General features: G+C 33.5%; 3 protein-coding genes across 6 annotated transcripts in view; 2 read left to right on the top strand and 1 right to left on the bottom strand.

Annotated features, from left to right (window-relative positions):
- The window catches only part of LOC126888410 (myrosinase 1-like), a 69244-nt gene extending 62122 nt beyond the window's left edge, over window positions 1–7122 (top strand). For all 3 annotated transcript variants that reach the window (XM_050656657.1, XM_050656655.1, XM_050656656.1), the window contains 3 exons: window positions 1862–1999; window positions 2055–2158; window positions 6927–7122. In XM_050656657.1, the coding sequence (XP_050512614.1) occupies window positions 1862–1999; window positions 2055–2158; window positions 6927–7059 (375 nt within the window). In that variant the 3' untranslated portion in view covers window positions 7060–7122. The remainder of the gene's footprint in view (window positions 1–1861; window positions 2000–2054; window positions 2159–6926) is intronic.
- Window positions 1–20841, bottom strand: part of LOC126888405 (neurobeachin) — a 2163879-nt gene that overhangs the window by 1415923 nt on the left and 727115 nt on the right. The gene's annotated exons all lie outside the window — the stretch shown is intronic.
- On the top strand, window positions 7405–20726 carry LOC126888414 (myrosinase 1-like). Of its 2 annotated transcripts, XM_050656663.1 has the most exons (8): window positions 7406–7563; window positions 14759–15039; window positions 15337–15729; window positions 15935–16029; window positions 17355–17651; window positions 18936–19073; window positions 19131–19234; window positions 20578–20726. In XM_050656663.1, the coding sequence occupies exons 1-8, from the start codon at window positions 7517–7519 to the stop codon at window positions 20708–20710; spliced, it is 1488 nt and encodes a 495-aa protein (XP_050512620.1). In that variant the 5' UTR covers window positions 7406–7516; the 3' UTR covers window positions 20711–20726. The 2 variants fall into 2 exon arrangements, with proteins under 2 accessions (XP_050512621.1, XP_050512620.1); XM_050656664.1 differs by lacking the exons at window positions 18936–19073; window positions 19131–19234 and having other exon boundaries at window positions 7405–7563.

The raw sequence follows: 20841 nt of genomic DNA, 5'->3' as shown, positions 1-20841 counted from the left end.
TGAAGTGCTTTCTATGTTGGTTTTGAGTTCTCTATTATGAATGGCTTGAAGTTGTTATTTGAACTCTCTGGTCAAATATTTAACCTTTTTGAAGTAGTTCATGACTTACATAGCGGTTTGCATTTTACATACATCCTCCAGTTCTTGACACACGCTATTTATATCATAAAAAAATATATCATCCGTGCCTCGGAGAGCACGTAAAGCCGTCAGTCCGCCTGGGCTAAAGTGTACATCGGCACTAGTTACTTGAAACAGGGTTAAAGATGTAAATGGCGCCGGAACTGTCCGAAAGGATCTCCCTGGCAAAAATGCCATACGATATTATTATTATTATTTATATCATCATCACGTAGCGCTACAACACTGGGTGGGTCCTGGCTGACTGTACAACTTTCTTCCAATTTGTTCGGTTTTCCATCAACCTAAGGTCAAATGGGATGTTCATTTTTCGGAGATCTGCTTGGATGTTATCTCTCTATCGCATTCTGGGACGTCCGAGTGGTCTCTTGCCTGTAGGAATCTCCTCCCATACCAGTCTTACAAGTCTCTCGTTATGAAGTCAGTGCACGTGGCCTGCACAACTTAGTCTCTGTGATTTAATTTCTTGGACAATATCGATGTCATTGTAGAGTTCGTTTAATTTGAAGTTGGTTCTGATCCTATACTGGTTTGTGTTAATGTCGTGGTGAGGTCAGAAAATTTTTCTAAGTATTTTTCGTTCAAAACGTCTGATCTTTTCTTCGTTTGATTTGGTCATGGTCCACGTTTCGCAACCATATGTTAGTACAGATCTGACGATGGATTTATAGATTTTGATCTTGGAACTTCTTGTAAGATTTTTTGATTTTATAAGCTTATCCAGTGCGAATAGACAGCGATTTGCTGATTGGACTCTGTCTTTTATTTCTTCAGTAACATCGTTGTCAGCTGTGATTACGGCCCCCAGATACTTAAAACGTTGTACTCTTTCGAAATTGAAGATGTTGACCGTCACATTTGTCCTATCCTGTCTCTTCGTGTCGTTCCATTTATACACATATATTTCGTCTTCTCTTCATTAATCCTCAGCCCTACTTCGCTTGTTGCTCCTTCCACCTTGTTGAAAATGGCTTTTGTGGATAGGATGGAGTCTCCTCGAAGTATGAGTATCGTTGAAACGATAGTTTTGTTTTTATTTCGGCCGACCTCAATGCTTTCTCTAATACAAGGTTAAAAAGTAGTGGAGATATCGCATCACCCTGTTTGAGTCCACTGTTGATTTCGAAGCTGTCAGACAGTTTATTATTTACACGTACTTTTGATATTCCACCCTCCATACAGACTTTAGTCATCCCAATGAGTTTCTTTGGTATTGAGAACTCCGCCATGTCATTTCATACTTGGCTTCTTTCTACGCTGTTATATGTCTGTCAAAAGGCTATGAAGAGATTGTGTATGGGTCTGTTATACTCCCATCCCCTTTCTAGAAGCTGTCTCAGCGTGAATAGTTGATTTATTGTGGATCTGTTTGCCCTTAAACCGGCTTGATATTCTCCTAGGACATTTTCAGCATAAGGGGTTAGTCTACTAAGAATGATGTTTGGGAGGATTTTATATGCCGTGTTTAAGAGTGAAATTCCTCTGTAATTCGCGCATTTTGCTTTGTCCCCTTTTTTGTGGATGGGCACTATGATGTTTTCCTTCCATCTTGCTGGTATCCTTTCTTCTAACCATATCTGTGTTATTAATTGGTGTATTTGGCGATGTAGTGCTATTTATATGGTTGTTTTTATCTCTGATGTATACACATTTCATTTTCCTGCTTAGCTCAGCTCTTCCTTGAGTGTTGAATTAATAGAATACGTATTACAAATTACAGGTCGTTCCTTGGGGACTAAGAAAAACATTGAACTGGATCAAGAAAACATATGGCGATATCCCAATAATAATAACGGAAAACGGTATATCAGAGGATGGTACATCTCTAGAAGATGATACAAGGATTGACTATTACCAGGTAAATCAGTAACTTCAGTAAGTGAAAGTGTTTTTATACAGAATTCTTGTTTTAGCAACACTTGAGCGCTGTGAAAGATGCGATGGACGATGGAGTAAATGTTTTCGGTTTCACAGCGTGGAGTTTGATGGACAATTTCGAATGGTTACGTGGATATTCGTAAGTATTGACCATTAAACAATTTCTTCTTCTTATGGTGCCAATCCGTTACGGATGTTGGACACTGACATAACTATTTGTACTTTGTTGACTGCTGTTGAAGTACTGAACATCAAGCAAACTGCTTACCTACATTTAAATAGTGGACAGAACAAAAACAATGAAGTCCATGTCGTTTTAAGAAGATGATCATAAAAAATAGAATAAATGAACACATAAAAAATAAGAGAAAAGTTAAATAGTATGGAACAGAAAATAGTTGAAACACTGTACTAATGATGATCAGGGGAAACACTTCTTATGAGAAGATAAGTTAGGGATCGCACAAAATTGCACACTTCTTCAGGAATGATTTTAAGAGCTTTCCGCTATTTCCGTACTCCGATAATTTGGGGTATGGTAATAAAAGAAGAAATTAGGGATACGCCGAGCAAATACCATACATATAACAACAGTAAAAATTCACAGGTGAAATCACTAAAACAGAAATAAGTAAGATACGTAAAGAAGATAGTACTTTAATAATAAAAATAATGTATGTAACAAAAATATTGGCAGGATATTAGATATATAAATACCTATTATACAGGGTGTTAGTAAATAAGTATGAAACATTTTAAGGGCTAATTTTACATGCAAAATTAATGCCGGTTTGCTTTATAAACATATGTCCGCAAATGCTCAGTCTCCGAGATACGGGGTGTTGAAATTTTTATTTCAAACTGCCAATTTATTTATTGCTCTAAGACCAGTTGAGCTATAAAAATGAAATTTAGTGAGTTTTAGGAAGTAGTTATTACGCATTTTTTGACATACAATTAAGTATTTTGTATTCATCATTGGCGCGCCTACGGGTAATGGTCTGAATTTTTTTAAAGAAAAAATAGTACGCCACTGAGATATTTCGTATTAAAAATTATTTTCAAATTCCGCGTTTAATTATTCATAAAAAACTTTTCTTGCCTTTTTTTCATATAATGCACCGTTTCTATGGAGAAAAATGAAACATCTTGGCGCGTATTTTTCATTTCTTAATACATCATCAAGAACTATCCAATATAATAATACTAAACTAAAACAATAACAGAAAATATTACTAATAAGATTTCAACTAGGTGCAAAGCTGCAAAAAATGTTTAAAATGATCTCCTTTACAGGTAACAGAAAAATTTTATATTCATCATTGGCGCGCGTACGGGTAATGGTCTGAATTTTTGAAGAAAAAAATAGTACGCCACTGAGATATGTCAAACTAAAAATCATTTTTGAATTTCTCGTTCAATTTACGATAAAAAATCTTTCTTACCTTTTTTTCATATGAGGCGCCGTTTTTATACAAAAAAATAAAACATCTTAACACTTACAAAGTATTTGAGGTAGTTTCCATTTGCATAGAAACTTAGTTCAAATACTTTGTAAACGTTAAGATGTTTTATTTTTTTACATAAAAACGGCGCCCCATATGAAAAAAGGCAAGAAATATTTTTTGTCGTAAATTGGACCAGCAATTCAAAAATGATTTTTAATTTAACATATATCAGTGGCGTACTATTTTTCTCTTAAAAAAATTCAAACCATTACCCGTATGCGCGCCAATGATGAATATAAAATTGTTCTATAACCTCTAAAGGAGGTCTTTTTAACATTTGTAGTAGCTCTGCACCTAGTTAAAATCATATTAGTAATACTCTCTGTTATTGTTCCAGTTTAGTATTATTATTGGATATTTCTTGATAATGTATTCAAAAAATGAAAAATACGCGTCAAGGTGTTTTATTTTTCTGCATAAAAACGGTGCACCATATGCAAAAAAGGCAAGAAAGGTTTTTAATCATAAATTAGACGTGGAATTTAAAAATAATTTTTAATTCGAAATATCTCAGTGGCGTACTATTTTTTTCTTTAAAAAAATTCAGACCATTACCCGTAGGCGCGCCAATGATAAATGCAAAATACTTAATTGTACGTCAAAAAATGTGTAATAACTACCTCCTAAAACTCACCAAATTTTATTTTCATAGCTCAACTGGTCTTAGAGCAATAAATAAATTGGCAGTTTGAAATAAAAATTTCAACACCCCGTATCTCGGAAACTAAGCATTTGCGGACATATGTTTATAAAGCAAACCGGCATTAATTTTGCATGTAGATATAGCCCTTAAAATTTTTCATACTTATTTACTAACACCCTGTATAGAGAATGGATCAATTTGCTTGAAAATGTGAGAATAAGTAGTGGATAGTCCATGGATCAAAATCTATATGATGCCGAAAGGCGCTTTTACCATGGGGGTGGTTGCTACCCTATCTCGGGGATGGAAATTTTTTATTATATTTTGACCGCAAAAGTTAATAAAACATGCATTCTAAGCAAAAAATGTCTTATACATTTTTTTGAAAAAATTAATAGTTTTCGATTTATTCGCTATCGAAAGTGTTAGTTTTATATCGAAAAAAATCAATGTTTTTCTATATAGATACTTATTTACGATTCACTCAATTTTTGCCGTAGAAAAAATTTTTTCACACCAAGTTCTTGGGAATTAAATAACCTATAATTTCATTTAAACATTTTTTCGTTTCTCTGATACTAATCTTTTCATTCTGAAGAAAATGGCATTTTTTACCAAACTACAAAAATTCGTTATTCGCTTTTAACTCCAGTTTTTTTAAAACTAATCATTTTAGGTCAGTCAAACTTCTAAAATCTATTAATAATGTATAAATAAAGAAGACTGAATAAGGCCAATGACTAAAAGCACCGCTAACTTACATTATTGTGCTTCAACTTGGATTTCACCATTTTTTTTTTTTAAATATATTAATTTTTGAACTGTAACTTTTATTTTTTATCTTAGAAAGTTTGGTAAAAAAGAATATGGTAGATTTTTACAAGATCTATAAGGCTAATAATATTAAAGCCTTTTAAAAACCTCAGTCGCAAAAAGAGATGACTTTGAAAGGGTTAGTAAAGGTGGTTTTTGCATGTTATTACAAGTTTTAATTATCAATAGCTCACTTAATTTTTGCCGCAGAAAAAATGTTTGCAAACCAAGTTCTTGGGAATGAAATAAGCTACAATTTCATATTAAAACATTTTTCCTATCTCTGATGCTAACCTTTCTATTCTGAAGGAAAGGGCATGTTTTACCAATCTACAAAAATTCATTATTCGCTTTTAACTCCATTTGTTAAAAACTAATCATTCTAAGCCGGTCAAACTTCTAGAACCTATTAATAATACACAAATAAAGAAGACCGAATAAGTTCAATGACTAATTTTAATTAGGGTGGTGATTAGGAGGTTGTTTTCGATTATTTTTTCGCTAATAAATTACTTTTAATGGGAAATAAGCCACAATTTTACCAAAAAAATTATTTCATTAACGTTTCGAATCCCAAATCGGGTTTCGTTGTATATCTATGTATTATAATATTATTTATAATTTAAACATATTAAAGTCAGAATTTGGTATTAGTTTTTTGAAAGTAAATTAAATGTAAGACCAAATGCTTACGATGTCGGGATAGTATCGCGAGGTTTTTTCCTGGTTTTCCCTCGTGATTTACTATGGAATCTCTAACGCGAGAATTTTACTGTCATCGTTGCATTTGGTTGTCTTTTTAAAGATAGATCACATGCTATGATTTTTTTGTGACGGATATTCTTGAGTTGGGATTGCTTTCATGTAATCGAATGAACTATCTTTTAGTAAAGTCGTCCCAGAAACGCAACTCATAAATATTGGCGATATCATTTTAAAGTCTTCTACTTTAAAATGTATAATATACGTCTGAATTGCCAATATAAATGAGTCAGATTAAATAAATTATTAGAAGAATTTTTTTTACTTAGCAACAACATTTTTGTTTGTTTTAGTAGTATTTTGTATTTTGACAACGAAACCCGATTTGGGATTCGAAACGTTAATAAAATCATTTTTTTGGTAAATTGTGGCTTATTTCCCATTAAAAGTAATTTATTATAAAAATGCCACAAGAAAATAGCTCCAGAACAACATTTTTTCGCTGAAAAAAAAAAAAAAGACTGACATTCTTTTCATTATAAGTCACTTAATTTTTGAGTCAGAGACTTTTTTTTGTATTCCTGCAGATAGATATTTTTAAATACTTTAAATTAGTTTGAACAAGTTATCCTCGAAAAATGCATAGTTTATCCGTCTTTTGATTTTGAAGCTACAATATTTAGCATTTGACGAAGAAGAGCTAACATATAATAAAGTATAACTCAATTACTATTGGCCTTAAAGAAAATTAAAAACCGTTTTGTTTATTTTTCACAAGGTACATTTTTGTTAAGTAAAGTTGTTTTGATAAAACGAAAACTTTTTGAGTTATTAGCAGAAAACTTATTAAAAACATTGATTTTTTCGATATAATACTAACTCTTTCGATAGGGAATAAATCGAAAACTATTAATTTTATCAAAAAAATGTATAGAACATTTTTTGCTTAGAATGAATGTTTTTACCAACTTTTGAGGTCAAAATATAATAAAAAATGTCCACCCCCGAGGTGGGGTGGCAACCACTCCCATGGTAAAAGCGCCTTTCGGCATCATATAGATTTTGACCCTTGGACTATCTACTACTTATCCTCAAATTTTTAAGCAAATCGATCCATTCTGTAAAAATTGCGAGATTTTGTCCTATTTTAAGCTTAATTACTTGGACTACTACTTTTTTTGGTATTTTGTACATACCAAGAAATAAGTGTTCCCATCTTATATTTAAATTACAAATTTTAGGGAGGACTTCGGCCTGTACCACGTAGATTTTTCGAGCCCAGATCGAACAAGAACACCAAAGAAATCAGTGGAATACCTTAAAAATGTGATACAATACAGATGTGTTCTAGGAAATTCTACATGCGATGATTAATTTTTTTTGTGTTTTACAAAAACAAATGAATTATTTGATTTATTAATAAAAAAAGTACCAACATTTTTTCCCTTATTTCTCTCCTTGTTTTCTAACATAATCTAAGACTCTTCAAAAAATATTTATGCCTTTGAAAAAGATACGATGAAACAGCAAAAAAGAAATAAGTGGAATAATATCTAGATTTGAGGAAGTACAAACTATAATTTGTGCAACTCATTGGCATTTAGTTGTAGTATATTTAGAAAAGCTTTTTTAACCATTATAGTGCAAAAAACTATTATCGGAAGATAAGCCTTTAAACCTCCAATCTGCAAACACTTGACGCTCGTGAGAACAGCTAATAAATGCAAATAAGATAAGTGTAATTTTTAAAAAAATTGGTCAAAAATTCAAGTTTAAGGTGATATATAAAGGTAGAATTTTGATTTAGTTTCTGTATTTTGTTGCTGCTGCAATGGTGAGCAAACAAGTGTGGCTCATAAGCATTGTGTTGTCAACAAGGTAAGTTGACTTGTAAGTTAAGTAAGTTAAAACTTCGATTTAAAATACTTAAGAAGCCTAGAAACTCTTAATCTATAGCCAAGGCTCATTGATCTCTAAAATGTTCAGTTTATACAGGTAACCGTAAATGTCTTCTGCAATATTAGGTGCTGAAAAATCATTTCATCAGTTGACTTGAAAGTTTTACCTAATTCCATAATAGACCAGAGCGGATCTGTGAAAAAACGTCTATTTTTGGATGTGTGAGGTAGCATTCGGATTTTTGCAGATAAAGTTAGGTGACAACTTCAACAATAATAATTGACATAAAATCCTTTATAAAAGGTATATTTGTTAAAATCCCTATACAGGGCTACATCAAAGACAGAACTAGTTTTCGATCGGTTGACCGATCATCATCAGTGCAATCTTAGAATCTACATGCAAGCCACCAAAAGTAAAAATAACAGGGTAAAAACCCTTTACAATTGATCCGTCATCGGATTGATCCGACATCAGGTTTTTACCCTGTTATTTTTACTTTGGTGGCTTGCATGTAGATTCTAAGATTGCACTGATGATGATCGGTCAACCGATCGAAAACTAGTTCTGTCTTTGATGTAGCCCTGTATAGGGATTTTAACAAATATACCTTTTATAAAGGATTTTATGTTTTTGTAATGGTATACAGCCAACTACAGGAAATTTTTCCTCGTGGATTAGTAATAATTGACTTATGCTCCTTCTCAAATATGCCCAGAACATCAATAAAAAAATTAAAATATATAAAAGTTTCGAAAAATATCGATGTTTTTCTACTTTCTTTGCTTATAACTTTAAAACGATTCATTTTGGAACAAAGTCGTAGAAAAATAAAATAAAGATAATTGAATTTTGTATAAAATACGATTGGACTAAAATGTCTTACAATTATTACCCTTACTACAAAATAGCAATAAATAGAAAATAAGGGGGCAAAAAAGACTGTTTTTATTCAATGTTTTTCAACCACTTTGGTTGCAGTTAGAAAACTTCATAATTCGCTTAGAAAATTCTTACAATATAATTAAACCGTCCACCAAATTTCATTAAAATCGACCTAATACATTTTGCATAATAACTTTGCAATCTAAATTTTTTTAAAAAAGTTCAAATTTTTTAAATACTCTGAACAAAAAGTAGACCATTTAGAAGTTTGCTAATTTTTTTACATATAAAGAGGTTCTCTACCTATCTAATACACTTTACAGAATTAAAATCGGATTATTTAAGCGACCTCAGCACTGTTTTAAAGTTATAAACAATGTTTTGGCTTATAAACAAATACAGTAAGGACGTTTGTCCTTACGTTTGGAACAAAAAGTAGACCATTTAGAAGTTTGCTAATTTTTTTACATATAAAGAGGTTCTCTACCTATCTAATACACTTTACAGAATTAAAATCGGATTATTTAAGCGACCTCAGCACTGTTTTAAAGTTATAAACAATGTTTTGGCTTATAAACAAATACAGTAAGGACGTTTGAGTTGGAATAAATTTATTTTCTTGAGAATGGGCGGCTCTGGAGGTAAATTCCGAAACAGATCAATTTTTATTTTTAAATTATAATTTTTGGGCACAAATATCATACTAGTGACGTCATCCATCTGGGATGATGACGTAATCTAAGTATTGGAATTAATTTAATTCAAAAAAATTTTTTCAATTCAAGCCCTGTATAAATAATTATGTTAATGTTTATATTAGTCAATACAAAATTGAATAGACTTTCGATTGAGCTATCACACGGCACCTATTCTCATTTTATAAAAGTCATCGATTACGTCATCACGCCCAGATGGATGACGTCACTAGTATGATACATATATACCAAAAAATTGGGATTTAAAAATAAAAATCGACCTGTTTCGGGATTTATCTCCAGAGACGCCTATTATATTCTCGAGAAAATGAATTTATACCAACTTAAACGTCCTCAGTACATTTGATTATAAGCCAAAAAATTGTTTATAACTTTAAAACAGTGCTGAGGCCGCTTAAATAATCCGATTTTAATTCTGTAAAGTGCATTAGATAGGTAGAGAGCCTCTTTATATGTAAAAAAATTAGCAAACTTCTAAATGGTCTACTTTTTTTAAGAATAAAACATTTGAACTTTTTTTAAAAAATTTAGATTGCAAATTTATTCTATCAGGTCAATTTTAATGAAATTTGGTGAACGATTTAAGTATGTTGTAAGAATTTTCAAAGCGAATTACGAAAATTTTAAGTGCAACCAAAGTGGTTAAGAAATATTGAATAAAAACAGGTGTATTTTACAAACTTATTTTGTATTTATTGCTATTTTGCAAAAAGGGTAATAATTTAAGACATTTGTAACCAGTCGTTTATCATACAAAATTCAATTATCTTTATTTTATTTCCCTACGACTTTGTTCCAAACTAAATCGTTTTAAAGTTATAAGCAAAGAAAGTAGAAAAAAATATTTTTCGAAATTTAAATTTTTTTTATTAATGTTCCGGGCATATTTGGAAAGCAGCATAAGTCAATTATAATTATTGAAGTTGTCTAACTTTATCTGCAAAAATCTGAATGCCACCTCTCACATCCACCTCAAAACAGATCCGCCCTGGTCTATAAATATAACTGTACAATACACACGAGACTCCTCAAAGAAGTACAAAAAAAAATTACAAACAATTGCACTGTGTAGAAATCTTCTACTGCCCTTAATTCATCTCTGTTCACTGGATGTGTTCACTTTTATGCTTTCGGTTGTCCCTCCCAATATATTTTTGTATTCTTTTACTTATCTCTCTTAGTTCATGGTGCTCTTTGCTCCCCTTAATTTGCGTTTTCTCCTCTCTTCCATTAAAGCTTGTGTTTGGGGACTTCTTTTGTCGTATAGTTTCTTTTGGCTGTGTATCTTATGGCTTTCCTCTATATGTCATTCTATTGGGTGGAATGCATAAAACGTAGTACCTGCTAATGCTTCAAGTATGTACTACATTTTTGAAGATTTTACTACACTTACAAAGCATTACTATGCTTACAAATGCTTTGTAAGTGTTTTACTACTTTTACAAAGCATTTAATGCTTTTGTCTGGTCTGCAAGAGATAAGTCTGGTCAAATCCGTATATGCGCACAGATAGTAAAATTAGAATCTACAAGACTTGCATAAGACCGATCATGACATATGGTATAGAAGTGCGCGAAGACACCAACAAAACGAAACAGATGCTAAGGTTGTCGAAATGAAAACCATAAGAACAATAGTGGGGAAAACAAGAAGAGGCAGAGTGAGAAATACAGACATTAGAGAGCAATGCAAAATTCAAGATATTGTAAGATGGGGAAGGCAGCGCAAGACGATGTGGTACAATCATGTAAGACGAATGGATGAGAATAGACTACCAAAAATTGCCCTAGAAAACAACCCGCCCGGTTCAAGACCCCCCGGAAGACCACCTAAAAGATGGAGGGATAGTTGGCAATCTACCCCCCAAGAAATTAACCAGAGCCAGCTTCAGAATTAAACAGATCAAAAGATCTTAAAGAAGTAAAAGAAGAAGAAGAGGTATCTTTCTCAAGATCTATGTCTTTTATCATTGTGTAATCGCTACCTGTTCAAAACTGGTTTAGAACTGTACATCTCTAAATATTTGCCTCATGTCAGTGATAAAAAAAATCGACCCCATCTCCGATGTTCTAGTTTTTAGAAGAAGCTTTACTTGTCATAAAGTTTTGTTTATACTTGTGCACATAATGCGGACAAAATACCAGTTTTTATAGAATATCATACAGAGTAAGATTCTAGAAAGACGAATGTTGTAGTTCCACAATCTAAAAAAAGAATGTGTGTGTACTTTGTACGCACGTAAGAAGATATTCTTCTATTATATAGGGTGTCCCAAAAGTAGTGGAACGGTCGAATATTTCGCGAACTAAACATCGGATCGAAAAACTGAGAAATACGTGTTCAATCATTTTTAAAAATCTATCCAATGACACCAAACACCAACAGCCACTACACCCCCTGGAGGTGGGGTGGGGGGTAACTTTAAAATCTCAAATGGAACCCCCTAGTTTTTCTTGCAGATTTGGATTCGTTACGTAAAAGAGCGCAACTTTTATTCAAGACATTTTTTCAAACTGTGGATAGATGGCGCTATAATTGGAAAAAACGATTTATCCTGATACCATAGGTAAATTATAGAAACGGTCTAATATCTCGAGAAATACACTTCCAAATGAGAAACCAAAAAACAAGTTTTTAATATTTTTCGAAATCCTATCGATAAACACCAAACATGACCCTCTAACCCACCCCTGAAGATGGGGTGGGGGGTAAATTTAAAATCTTAAATAGCAACCCCCACTTTTTATTGCAGATTCGAATTCGTCATGAAAAATTAAACAACATTTATTCGAAACATTTTTTAAAATTGCTGATAGATGGCGCTAATAAATCGTATTTTCCCAATTAAAGCGCCATCTATCAACAATTCTAAAAAATGTTTCGAATAAATGTTGCTTACTTTTTCATGACGAATCCGAATCTGTAATAAAAAGTTGGGGTTGCTATTTAGGATTTTAAAGTTACCCCCACCCCACGTCCAGGGGGTGGGTTGGAGGGTCATGTTTAGTGTTATTCGATAGGTTTTCGAAAAGTATTAAAAACCTTTTTTTTTTGGTTTCTCATTTGAAAGTGCCTTTCTCGAGATATTAGACCGTTTCTATAATTTACCTACGGTATCAGGCTAAATCGTTTTTCCCTATTATAGCGCCATCTATCCACAGTTTGAAAAAATGTCTTGAATAAAAGTTGCGCTCTTTTACGCAACGAATCCAAATCTGCAAGAAAAACTAGGGATTTCCATTTGAGATTTTAAAGTTACCCTTCACCCCACCTCCAGGGGATGTAGTGGGGGTTGGGGTTTGGTGTCATTGGATAGATTTTTGAAAATGATTGAACACTTATTTTTCAGTTTTTCGATCCGATGTTTAGTTCGCGAAATATTCGACCTTTCCACTACTTTTGGGACACCCTGTATAATAGGTAATTTAAACTAAGTAAATATACTTAAAAGGTTATTTGTACTTATTTTATTTAAAAATCAAACTTTCTTATCTACCAATTTCAAAAAAGAAGAATATCTTCAAAAATTATATAATAATATACTTACAATCATAAAATCTATAAAAAAAAAATAAAAAAATAATAACTTGCTTGGGGCTTGAACCCACTTCACGTCTACCGCACCGTACGAAAGTTGACGCCATTTCAAACTGCACCAAACTCTCGTATACGTCATGTGGGAATATACACAAACTAAACGTTTACACCATTTATATGAATTTAATAAAATTATTAGTTTGATTTTTGTCGAAATAAAATACAACAAAATATAGAGTAAGAAAACGATATATGAGATGAAATTTGTAGAAAGTTTGTTCGTAATCAGATTATGTAAATTAAAGCATTGCCTACTAATAGGTAACTACATTATTTTGTTTACATTTTCCAAATAGATAGGTATTGAAACTATTAGGTATTTCCAACTGAAACATTTAGAATTACGTACCTGCGGCTTTTCAAAACTATTTAAAAAGTCACAATAATTATAAATTTGATTTTATTTCTGTCCACAGCTCAATAAAAACTAATATTATACAATATTTTTGTTTACCGATAACCTCCATATTGAACAATTATTGACAGACCATTTCAAAATTTCAACACCCAATCAGAGCCCGTATAACAACTAATACCATACTGTCGGTGTGCGCATGCGCGCGGATCAATCAAATTTTACCCTCAATCGATTCGCCGCTAAACAAGAATATCTTCAAAAAAGATATTAAGATATAAAGGTTTAAGGTACTAGTACACTTTAGAAGACCCAAAATAAGCATTTTTTCAAGATTTTTTTTCTCAGAACCCTTATTAAAAATGAACATAAAACTTTTTACATATTAATATCTTACTCTTAGAGAATACAAAAAATATATCTTTTTTCATTTATGCATGTACACTAATATTGTAGAGAGCGCCAAAGTCGAGGCATCGAAAAAAAGAAGTTCCGATGGCGGACAGTTAATCTCAGGATTGGGATCTCTGAAACAAAAAAATCGTACGGCATTTGAAAAAGGAAGGTCTCTTACGTGACAATGTACCACCGTTAGTGAAAAATTCCGCAAAAAAAAGATTTTACGGAAATTTGAAAAAAATTTGTGAAAAAATCGCCCGTTTTTCTTCAGTTTTTCATGGTTAAAAAATATTTCTTTTTTATTTTTTGGTCAAATTGTGGTAAATTGTCACGTAAGAAACCTTCCTTTTTCAAATGCAGTACGATTTTTTTTGTTTCAGATATCCCAATCCTGAGATTAACTGTCCGCCATCATTTTTCGAGGCCTCGACTTTCACGCCCTCTACAATATTAGTGCACGTGCATAAATGAAAAAAGATATATATTTTGTACTCTCTAAGAGTTAGATATTAATATGTAAAAAGTTTTTCCACCTACCTCTACCGAAAGTATACTTTTCCGGACCTGATTGTAGGGAGCAAAGTTGTACTTTTCCTCCCTAGGGAGGAAAATATTTTTCCTCCCTAGGGAGGAAAAGTAAAAGTGACGTCATGGTATTTCAATCATGAAATGTAACTTATTGATGCCCTGTACAATATCTATTTTCTATTACGTAAGTTTCTATACATTTTAACGTTTATTTATAAAACACTCTGTATTTTGCAGAATGGTAAAAAACAGTAAATTGTTATTTTGATTTAACAATGTTTACATTATTAATTTGACTTATATTTGACAGTTGACAGTTATATTGTACGTACTTGTTAGTTTTAGTTCTAATAAATTTTGTTGGTTAGTTATATAAATAAATTAAGTAAAAATGAAAAAATGACTTGTTATTTGAGGAAGGTGGAAAAACCATATGTATAACATGGGAGTAAAGTGCCTTTTCCTCCCTTGAATGATTACTGCCCTCCGCTACGCGTCGGGCAGTAAACTTCATTCTCGGGAGGAAAAGTAGCACTTTCCTCCCTTGTTATACAAATAGCTATTATGTTCGTTTTTAATACAGGTTCTGAAAAAATAATTCTTGAAAAAAATGATTATTTTTGGTCTTCTAAAGTGTACTAGTACCAAGTTTTTATGACTTTGTATCTCTTCTACAAAATTCTTATAATTCCAGTTTTGCGACAACAATCAATGTATCCAAATTTCCAAAAGATTTTATGTTTGGTACGTCAACAGCATCCTATCAAATCGAAGGAGCATGGAACGAAGATGGTAAAGGAGAAAATATTTGGGACAGAGTAATTCACAGGGTGCCATCACCAGTTATCGATAACTCAACCGCAGATATAGCTTGCGACTCTTATCACAAATATAAAGAAGATGTGGCTATGCTTAAGCATTTGGGAGTCACCCATTATAGATTTTCGTTGTCTTGGTCCAGAATTTTACCGACAGGTGAGTCACTATAGTACAGTATTTTAAAAAAATATATAAAAAAGCTGCATATATAAAATTGAGTCATAGCTTTTCAAAATGATATAAAAATCTTTCCTTAAACGATATATTAGGCGTCTTGTAAAGTTCCTGGACATGTCTTAAAGTGTTTAGTTTTTCAGGTTTTAATAACAAAATCAACCCACTTGGAATCGCTTATTACAAAAACCTCATCAAGGAACTTAGAGCCAACAATATCGAGCCTATTAGGCGTCTTGTAAAGTTCCTGGACATGTCTTAAAGTGTTTAGTTTTTCAGGTTTTAATAACAAAATCAACCCACTTGGAATCGCTTATTACAAAAACCTCATCAAGGAACTTAGAGCCAACAATATCGAGTCTTTAGTAACTATATTCCATTGGGATACACCCCAACCATTGGAAAACTTGGGTGGATGGACCAACGAGCTAATAGTTGATAGATTTGTAGATTACGCCAAAGTGGTATTTGAAAATTTCGGTGATGACGTTAAATATTGGTTGACATTCAACGAACCGAAGCAAACCTGCAACGGAGGTTACGGTAACATGCAAAGAGCCCCTCTTGTTGATTCATCTGGTATTGGGGAATACCTTTGTACCCATAACGTCCTCAAAGCTCATGCGAAAACGTGGCATTTGTATGACAAACACTTTCGTAGTACACAAAAAGGTAAGACAGCAATAACTATCATTATGCTATAATTATACTGGTGTGGACTTTTGTTATGTTATACCAATATGAATCTTGTTTATTTCCCACCAGGTGTTCTTAGGCGTTGATCTTTGACTCCATCCAGAAGCTCGTCATTCAGCGAGTCTTCATGATGAATGGGTTAATTGCATAAAATAACCATTTTCTAATGTTTCCGTTTTAGGAAAAGTTGGGATAACTATAGATACCGCTTGGTTAGAGCCAGACACTAACAGTACCAGAGACGTAGATGCTGCAGAACGAGGACAGCAGTTTGTTGTAAGTAGATTATAAACCATTTGCTTTAACACTTAATTTATTCAGTTTTTATTTACACTTGTTTTTAATTTATTGAAGTCATACTTCTTTAGGCGCGATTGAGAGTAAAATTTTTCATAAACCTGCGCGCATGCGCACACAGACAGTATGACGTTTAGTTGCTAATCTTTCAAATTATGTATCAGCGCAAATAAGCCATTAAAATAATACATGTATATTAGTGTTTTTAAGTAAATGTATTATTTATTATAATTTTGTGTCTTTGGATTTGTCTTCCTTGGGTGTAAAATAATAAAACATCTATTTTTATATTTCACTTGTCACCGTGATGTGTAATTATGTATATCTGAAACGTCAGTAACATGCGCCTTGATGACCTGGTTGGTAGAGCATTGGACCAGAGATCGAGAAATCGCGAGATTGCGGGTTCAAATCCCGGCCGATTCATACTTTTTTCTTTTTTTAATATTTGGCATTGTTAAGTTTTGGTTAATTTTTGGTAATCATTGTTAATTTTTTGTATTGTAACTGTTAAGTATATTTATTTCGTTGAAATTATATAATAGAAGTATAACTTCTTACGTACGTACAAATTACACACACACATTATTTTTTATGTTGCACACTATTTACAGTAAAACATAATTTATATAATAGAAAGTTTATCTCCCGACAATAATATGCTCTTATGAGAGTTCTCCCATCGGGGGTTACCATCAATCGATGGTAAGACACTATGGGATAGAGCTACTAGTGCAGATATACGACGGAGATGCAAGGCAACATTAATAACTGGGTGAAAAACAGAAGAGTAGAATAGAACGACCACATAAGCCGAATATCATCAAATAGAGTAGTAAGGACGGCGAGAGACAGTTCCCCAATAGGAAGACGATCAGTGGGAAGACCCCGAAAAAGATGGAATGACAACTTACTGGAGACACACTGAAAAACAGACAGAGTCATGTCTACACAAAAAGAAGAAGAAAAAGAAGAAGAGAGTTCTCCCGTTAGCTGGTCTTTTTTTTAATGTACTAGAATTAAATACCCTTTCGTGATGTCCTTCAGTTACCTGTTCATCGTTTGGAATAGTCTCGAATGCTCAAATGCAGCAGACACGTTTGCTGGGAAAACCTGGCTTTACTCGTCTGCTCTAGAAATCAGGTTATTTATAGTTAGATATGGGGGAGAGTAGGGCCGGCAACGGTTATTCCGTAAATTCAAAGAGTCAATTTTTGGTCAGTTTTATATTTTGCAAACAGTTATTTCCACACACCAGTCATCCTAACGTCTCAGACGAGGTTAATAAAATATATATTTTTCAGCATGGATGGTATACCAGACCGTTAACTTTGGGTGACTATCCAGAACTGATGAAGAAAACAATCGCAAAAAGAAGCTCACTTCAAGGCTTCAGCCAATCGCGTCTTCCACAATTCACTAAAGACGAAATCGAGTACTTAAAAGGTACCCTTGACTATTTGGGGCTGAATTATTATACCACGTTTATGGCACGAGATTCTGATGATGAAAAAATAGACGATATTTCTTTTGAAGCAGATGCACAAATAAGCGCTTATCAAAAAGACGAATGGCCGAAATCTGCCACACCATGGTTAAGGGTGAGTATGTTTTTGAATTGTTGGAATTTTAAACGTGTTAAATAGGAACACGAGATTTACAAATAAAACTATTTAAAAAGAAGGACGCGATTGCTTTACCCCTAGACAAAGGCTGGGTAAGTAAATAAACATTTAGATTTTGTTTATTTTGGTTTCAAGATTCTTGAATGCAATTCGAATATCTATAAAAAAAACTATTATGCGAATATTGGTTATTTGGTTATAATATGGTTATGGCACATCGGGGCAGGGCCCATTTGTGAGCCCTTCAGACACTTAGACCTCCTACGACGGGTCCACAGTACGGTCTTCGGCGTTTCTGGGGCCCAGGCTGCACCAGGCTCACATGCTAGTCCTCCAGAAACCTTATGGCCTCACAGAAAGCCACAAGTCTCTTAAAAGGCAACTCCCTCGCCTGGTTCGGCTGCATAGATGCCGATCCCAGGATCTGCCACCTCCGATAGGCCGGTCACTACCAGAGAATATGTGAAGAGTTTTTCTCCTCCTCATTACATAGGCGGCACCGTGCATTACACCATCCGCCAGTCCAAACAGATGAAAGTGCCGTCGGAGTCTACAGTGGCCGGTGAGCATACTGACCACCAGGGAGCATCTTCTACGATCTAGAAAAAGCAGTTGAGCTGTAAGACTTTTGGATGGCCCCACTATGTGGAGCCTGGCCTGTCTCAAACCTGCACAACTGGCCCAGGAGCCCTGGAACCTCCGCAGAAGAAGCTCCCTGAGACTACCACGACCAGTACTGAAGGGCATCCCAATCACAGGTTCGGGTCCCACAGGCAGAGAGGATAAGCCCCGTCTTGCCAGGGCTTCAGCCTATTCGTTACCTTCCACACCTATGTGTCCCGGTACCCATACCAATCTAACCCTGTTGGTCAGAGCAATATCATTCAGTGCTCTCTTGCACTCAAGAACCATCTTAGAGCTGATCTTGAGCGCTTCCAAAGCCCTTAGCGCTGCCTGGAGTCAGAGCAGATAGAGATGGTCCTGCCTGAGCAAGCCCTGTCAGGACTTGCAGGTATGCGAATATTAGAAAAACGTAATTAAAATATTAGAAATCTTATAGATAATGAACAAAAAATGCTACAACACAATTTTTTTTATGGTTTCGGGTTTCGATTATTTAGTTTTCCTGTTCATCGTTTTCTTTCTTGTAATATTAAAGTTATTAACCTATTATACACTTTCTTCATATCACCGTGTTCGTCTCTATTTCTCTAAATTAATATAAATAACTCAATGATAGAATACTATTTCAAAATACAGGTTGTTCCTTGGGGACTAAGAAAAACATTGAACTGGATCAAGAACATATATGGCGATATACCAATATTAATAACGGAAAATGGGGTATCAGACAACGCTTCTTCTTTAGAAGATGATACAAGGGTTGACTATTATCAGGTAAAACAGTCACTTCATTAAGTGGCAGTGTTTTATATAGAATTATTCTTGTTTCAGCAACACTTGAGTAGTTTGAAAGATGCTATGGATGATGGAGTAAATGTTTTCGGTTTCACAGCTTGGAGTTTGATGGACAATTTTGAATGGTTACAGGGCTACACGTAAGTATTTCGTAAGCGAAAAATTATTTAAAATCCACGAGGAAAATAAACTTCCTGTAGCTGGCTGTATACCATAAATCACAAAAATGCCAAGTTTCTTGTAAAAGGTATATATTAAAATACGCTAAATAAGGGTCAAAATACAAAACGTTTTCGGATTAAGGAATCCATCATCAGTGTTTAAAAGCCAAAATTTGCATGCCTGAGCCACCAAAATGTATAGGGTAAAAACCCTTTAAATGTAAATAATAAAGATGTTTTACATATTTATATAAAATTCATCGGATGTAATAGATAAACCTGGATGTTACCCAGGGCAACACAGGACTCTCCCCACGTGGTTGGAACTTTTTTTGGTGAAAACCTCACATATTGGATTTCAATGGCCAACAATTCAACCAGTTGGCCATTGAAATCCAATATGTGAGGTTTTCACCAAAAAAAGTTCCAACCACGTGGGGAGAGTCCTGTGTTGCCCTGGGTAACATCCAGGTTTATCTATTACATCCGATGAATTTTATATAAATATGTAAAACATCTTTATTATTTACATTTAAAGGGTTTTTACCCTATACATTTTGGTGGCTCAGGCATGCAAATTTTGGCTTTTAAACACTGATGATGGATTCCTTAATCCGAAAACGTTTTGTATTTTGACCCTTATTTAGGGTATTTTAATATATACCTTTTACAAGAAACTTGGCATTTTTGAAAAATTATTTGTCTCTCAACAAATCTCTATTCTCTATTCAAAAATAATTTTGATTTTTGTCTATAAGTTTTTGGACCATTCGATAATTATTATGGCAATACAAGAAATTAAATTTTATTGATAGGGTACGAAAAGATAATAACATACTGTGAGTAAGAAGATAAATTAGGAGAAAAGGCATTAATTTTAAAACGCTTAAGTTTCACTGGTAGAATCAAAATATGTGCTTAGAAAAAGAATAAGTCATGCCAAAAGGGACAGGGCCGAATAAAGAAGTAAATCGGCAGAAGTCTGAAGTCAAATCACATCTTCGACTTCTGATTCTAACCTGAGCCGAATCCCGTTATTATTCGAAGTCGTTGCTATAAATAATAATAACACTTTAGTTATCCAGTTTTTGTTTAATCCCAACAAACGTTGGTTGGATTTTTTGTGTTTGATGTTGTATTCACCCCAGAGTGTGATGAGGTTATGGGACGCGAAAATGACGTCATAACGCTGTGTTCTTTACCAATTCAAACGTAAAGACTGATATCTCGTGTTCCTGCGCGATCTACTCACATCTTTTTTTTTTATTATTTTTTACATATTTGACTCCATATTTATATTAAATTCATATTAAAAATTTTAGGGAACACTTTGGGCTGTACCGTGTAGATTTTTCAAGCCCAAATCGAACAAGAACTCCAAAGAAATCTGCAAAATACTTCAAAAATGTGATACAATACAGATGTGTTTTAGGAAACTCTACATGTGATAAATAAATTAAATTCGAGATGATGTAGTATTGTTTTCACCCATTTTAACATTTAACATTAAGGTGATACAGTAGCGATCAACAGGTAGCCAAAACGCGTTCCAAGACTGCGGCTGTAATTTTGAATATTTTGGCGGT

The sequence above is a fragment of the Diabrotica virgifera genome, chromosome 7 (genome assembly GCF_917563875.1).
Source record: "Diabrotica virgifera virgifera chromosome 7, PGI_DIABVI_V3a".
Taxonomy (NCBI): Eukaryota; Metazoa; Arthropoda; class Insecta; order Coleoptera; family Chrysomelidae; genus Diabrotica; species Diabrotica virgifera.
Note: the sequence above shows the minus strand (reverse complement) of the source record. Positions and strands in the feature narration are given on the sequence as shown.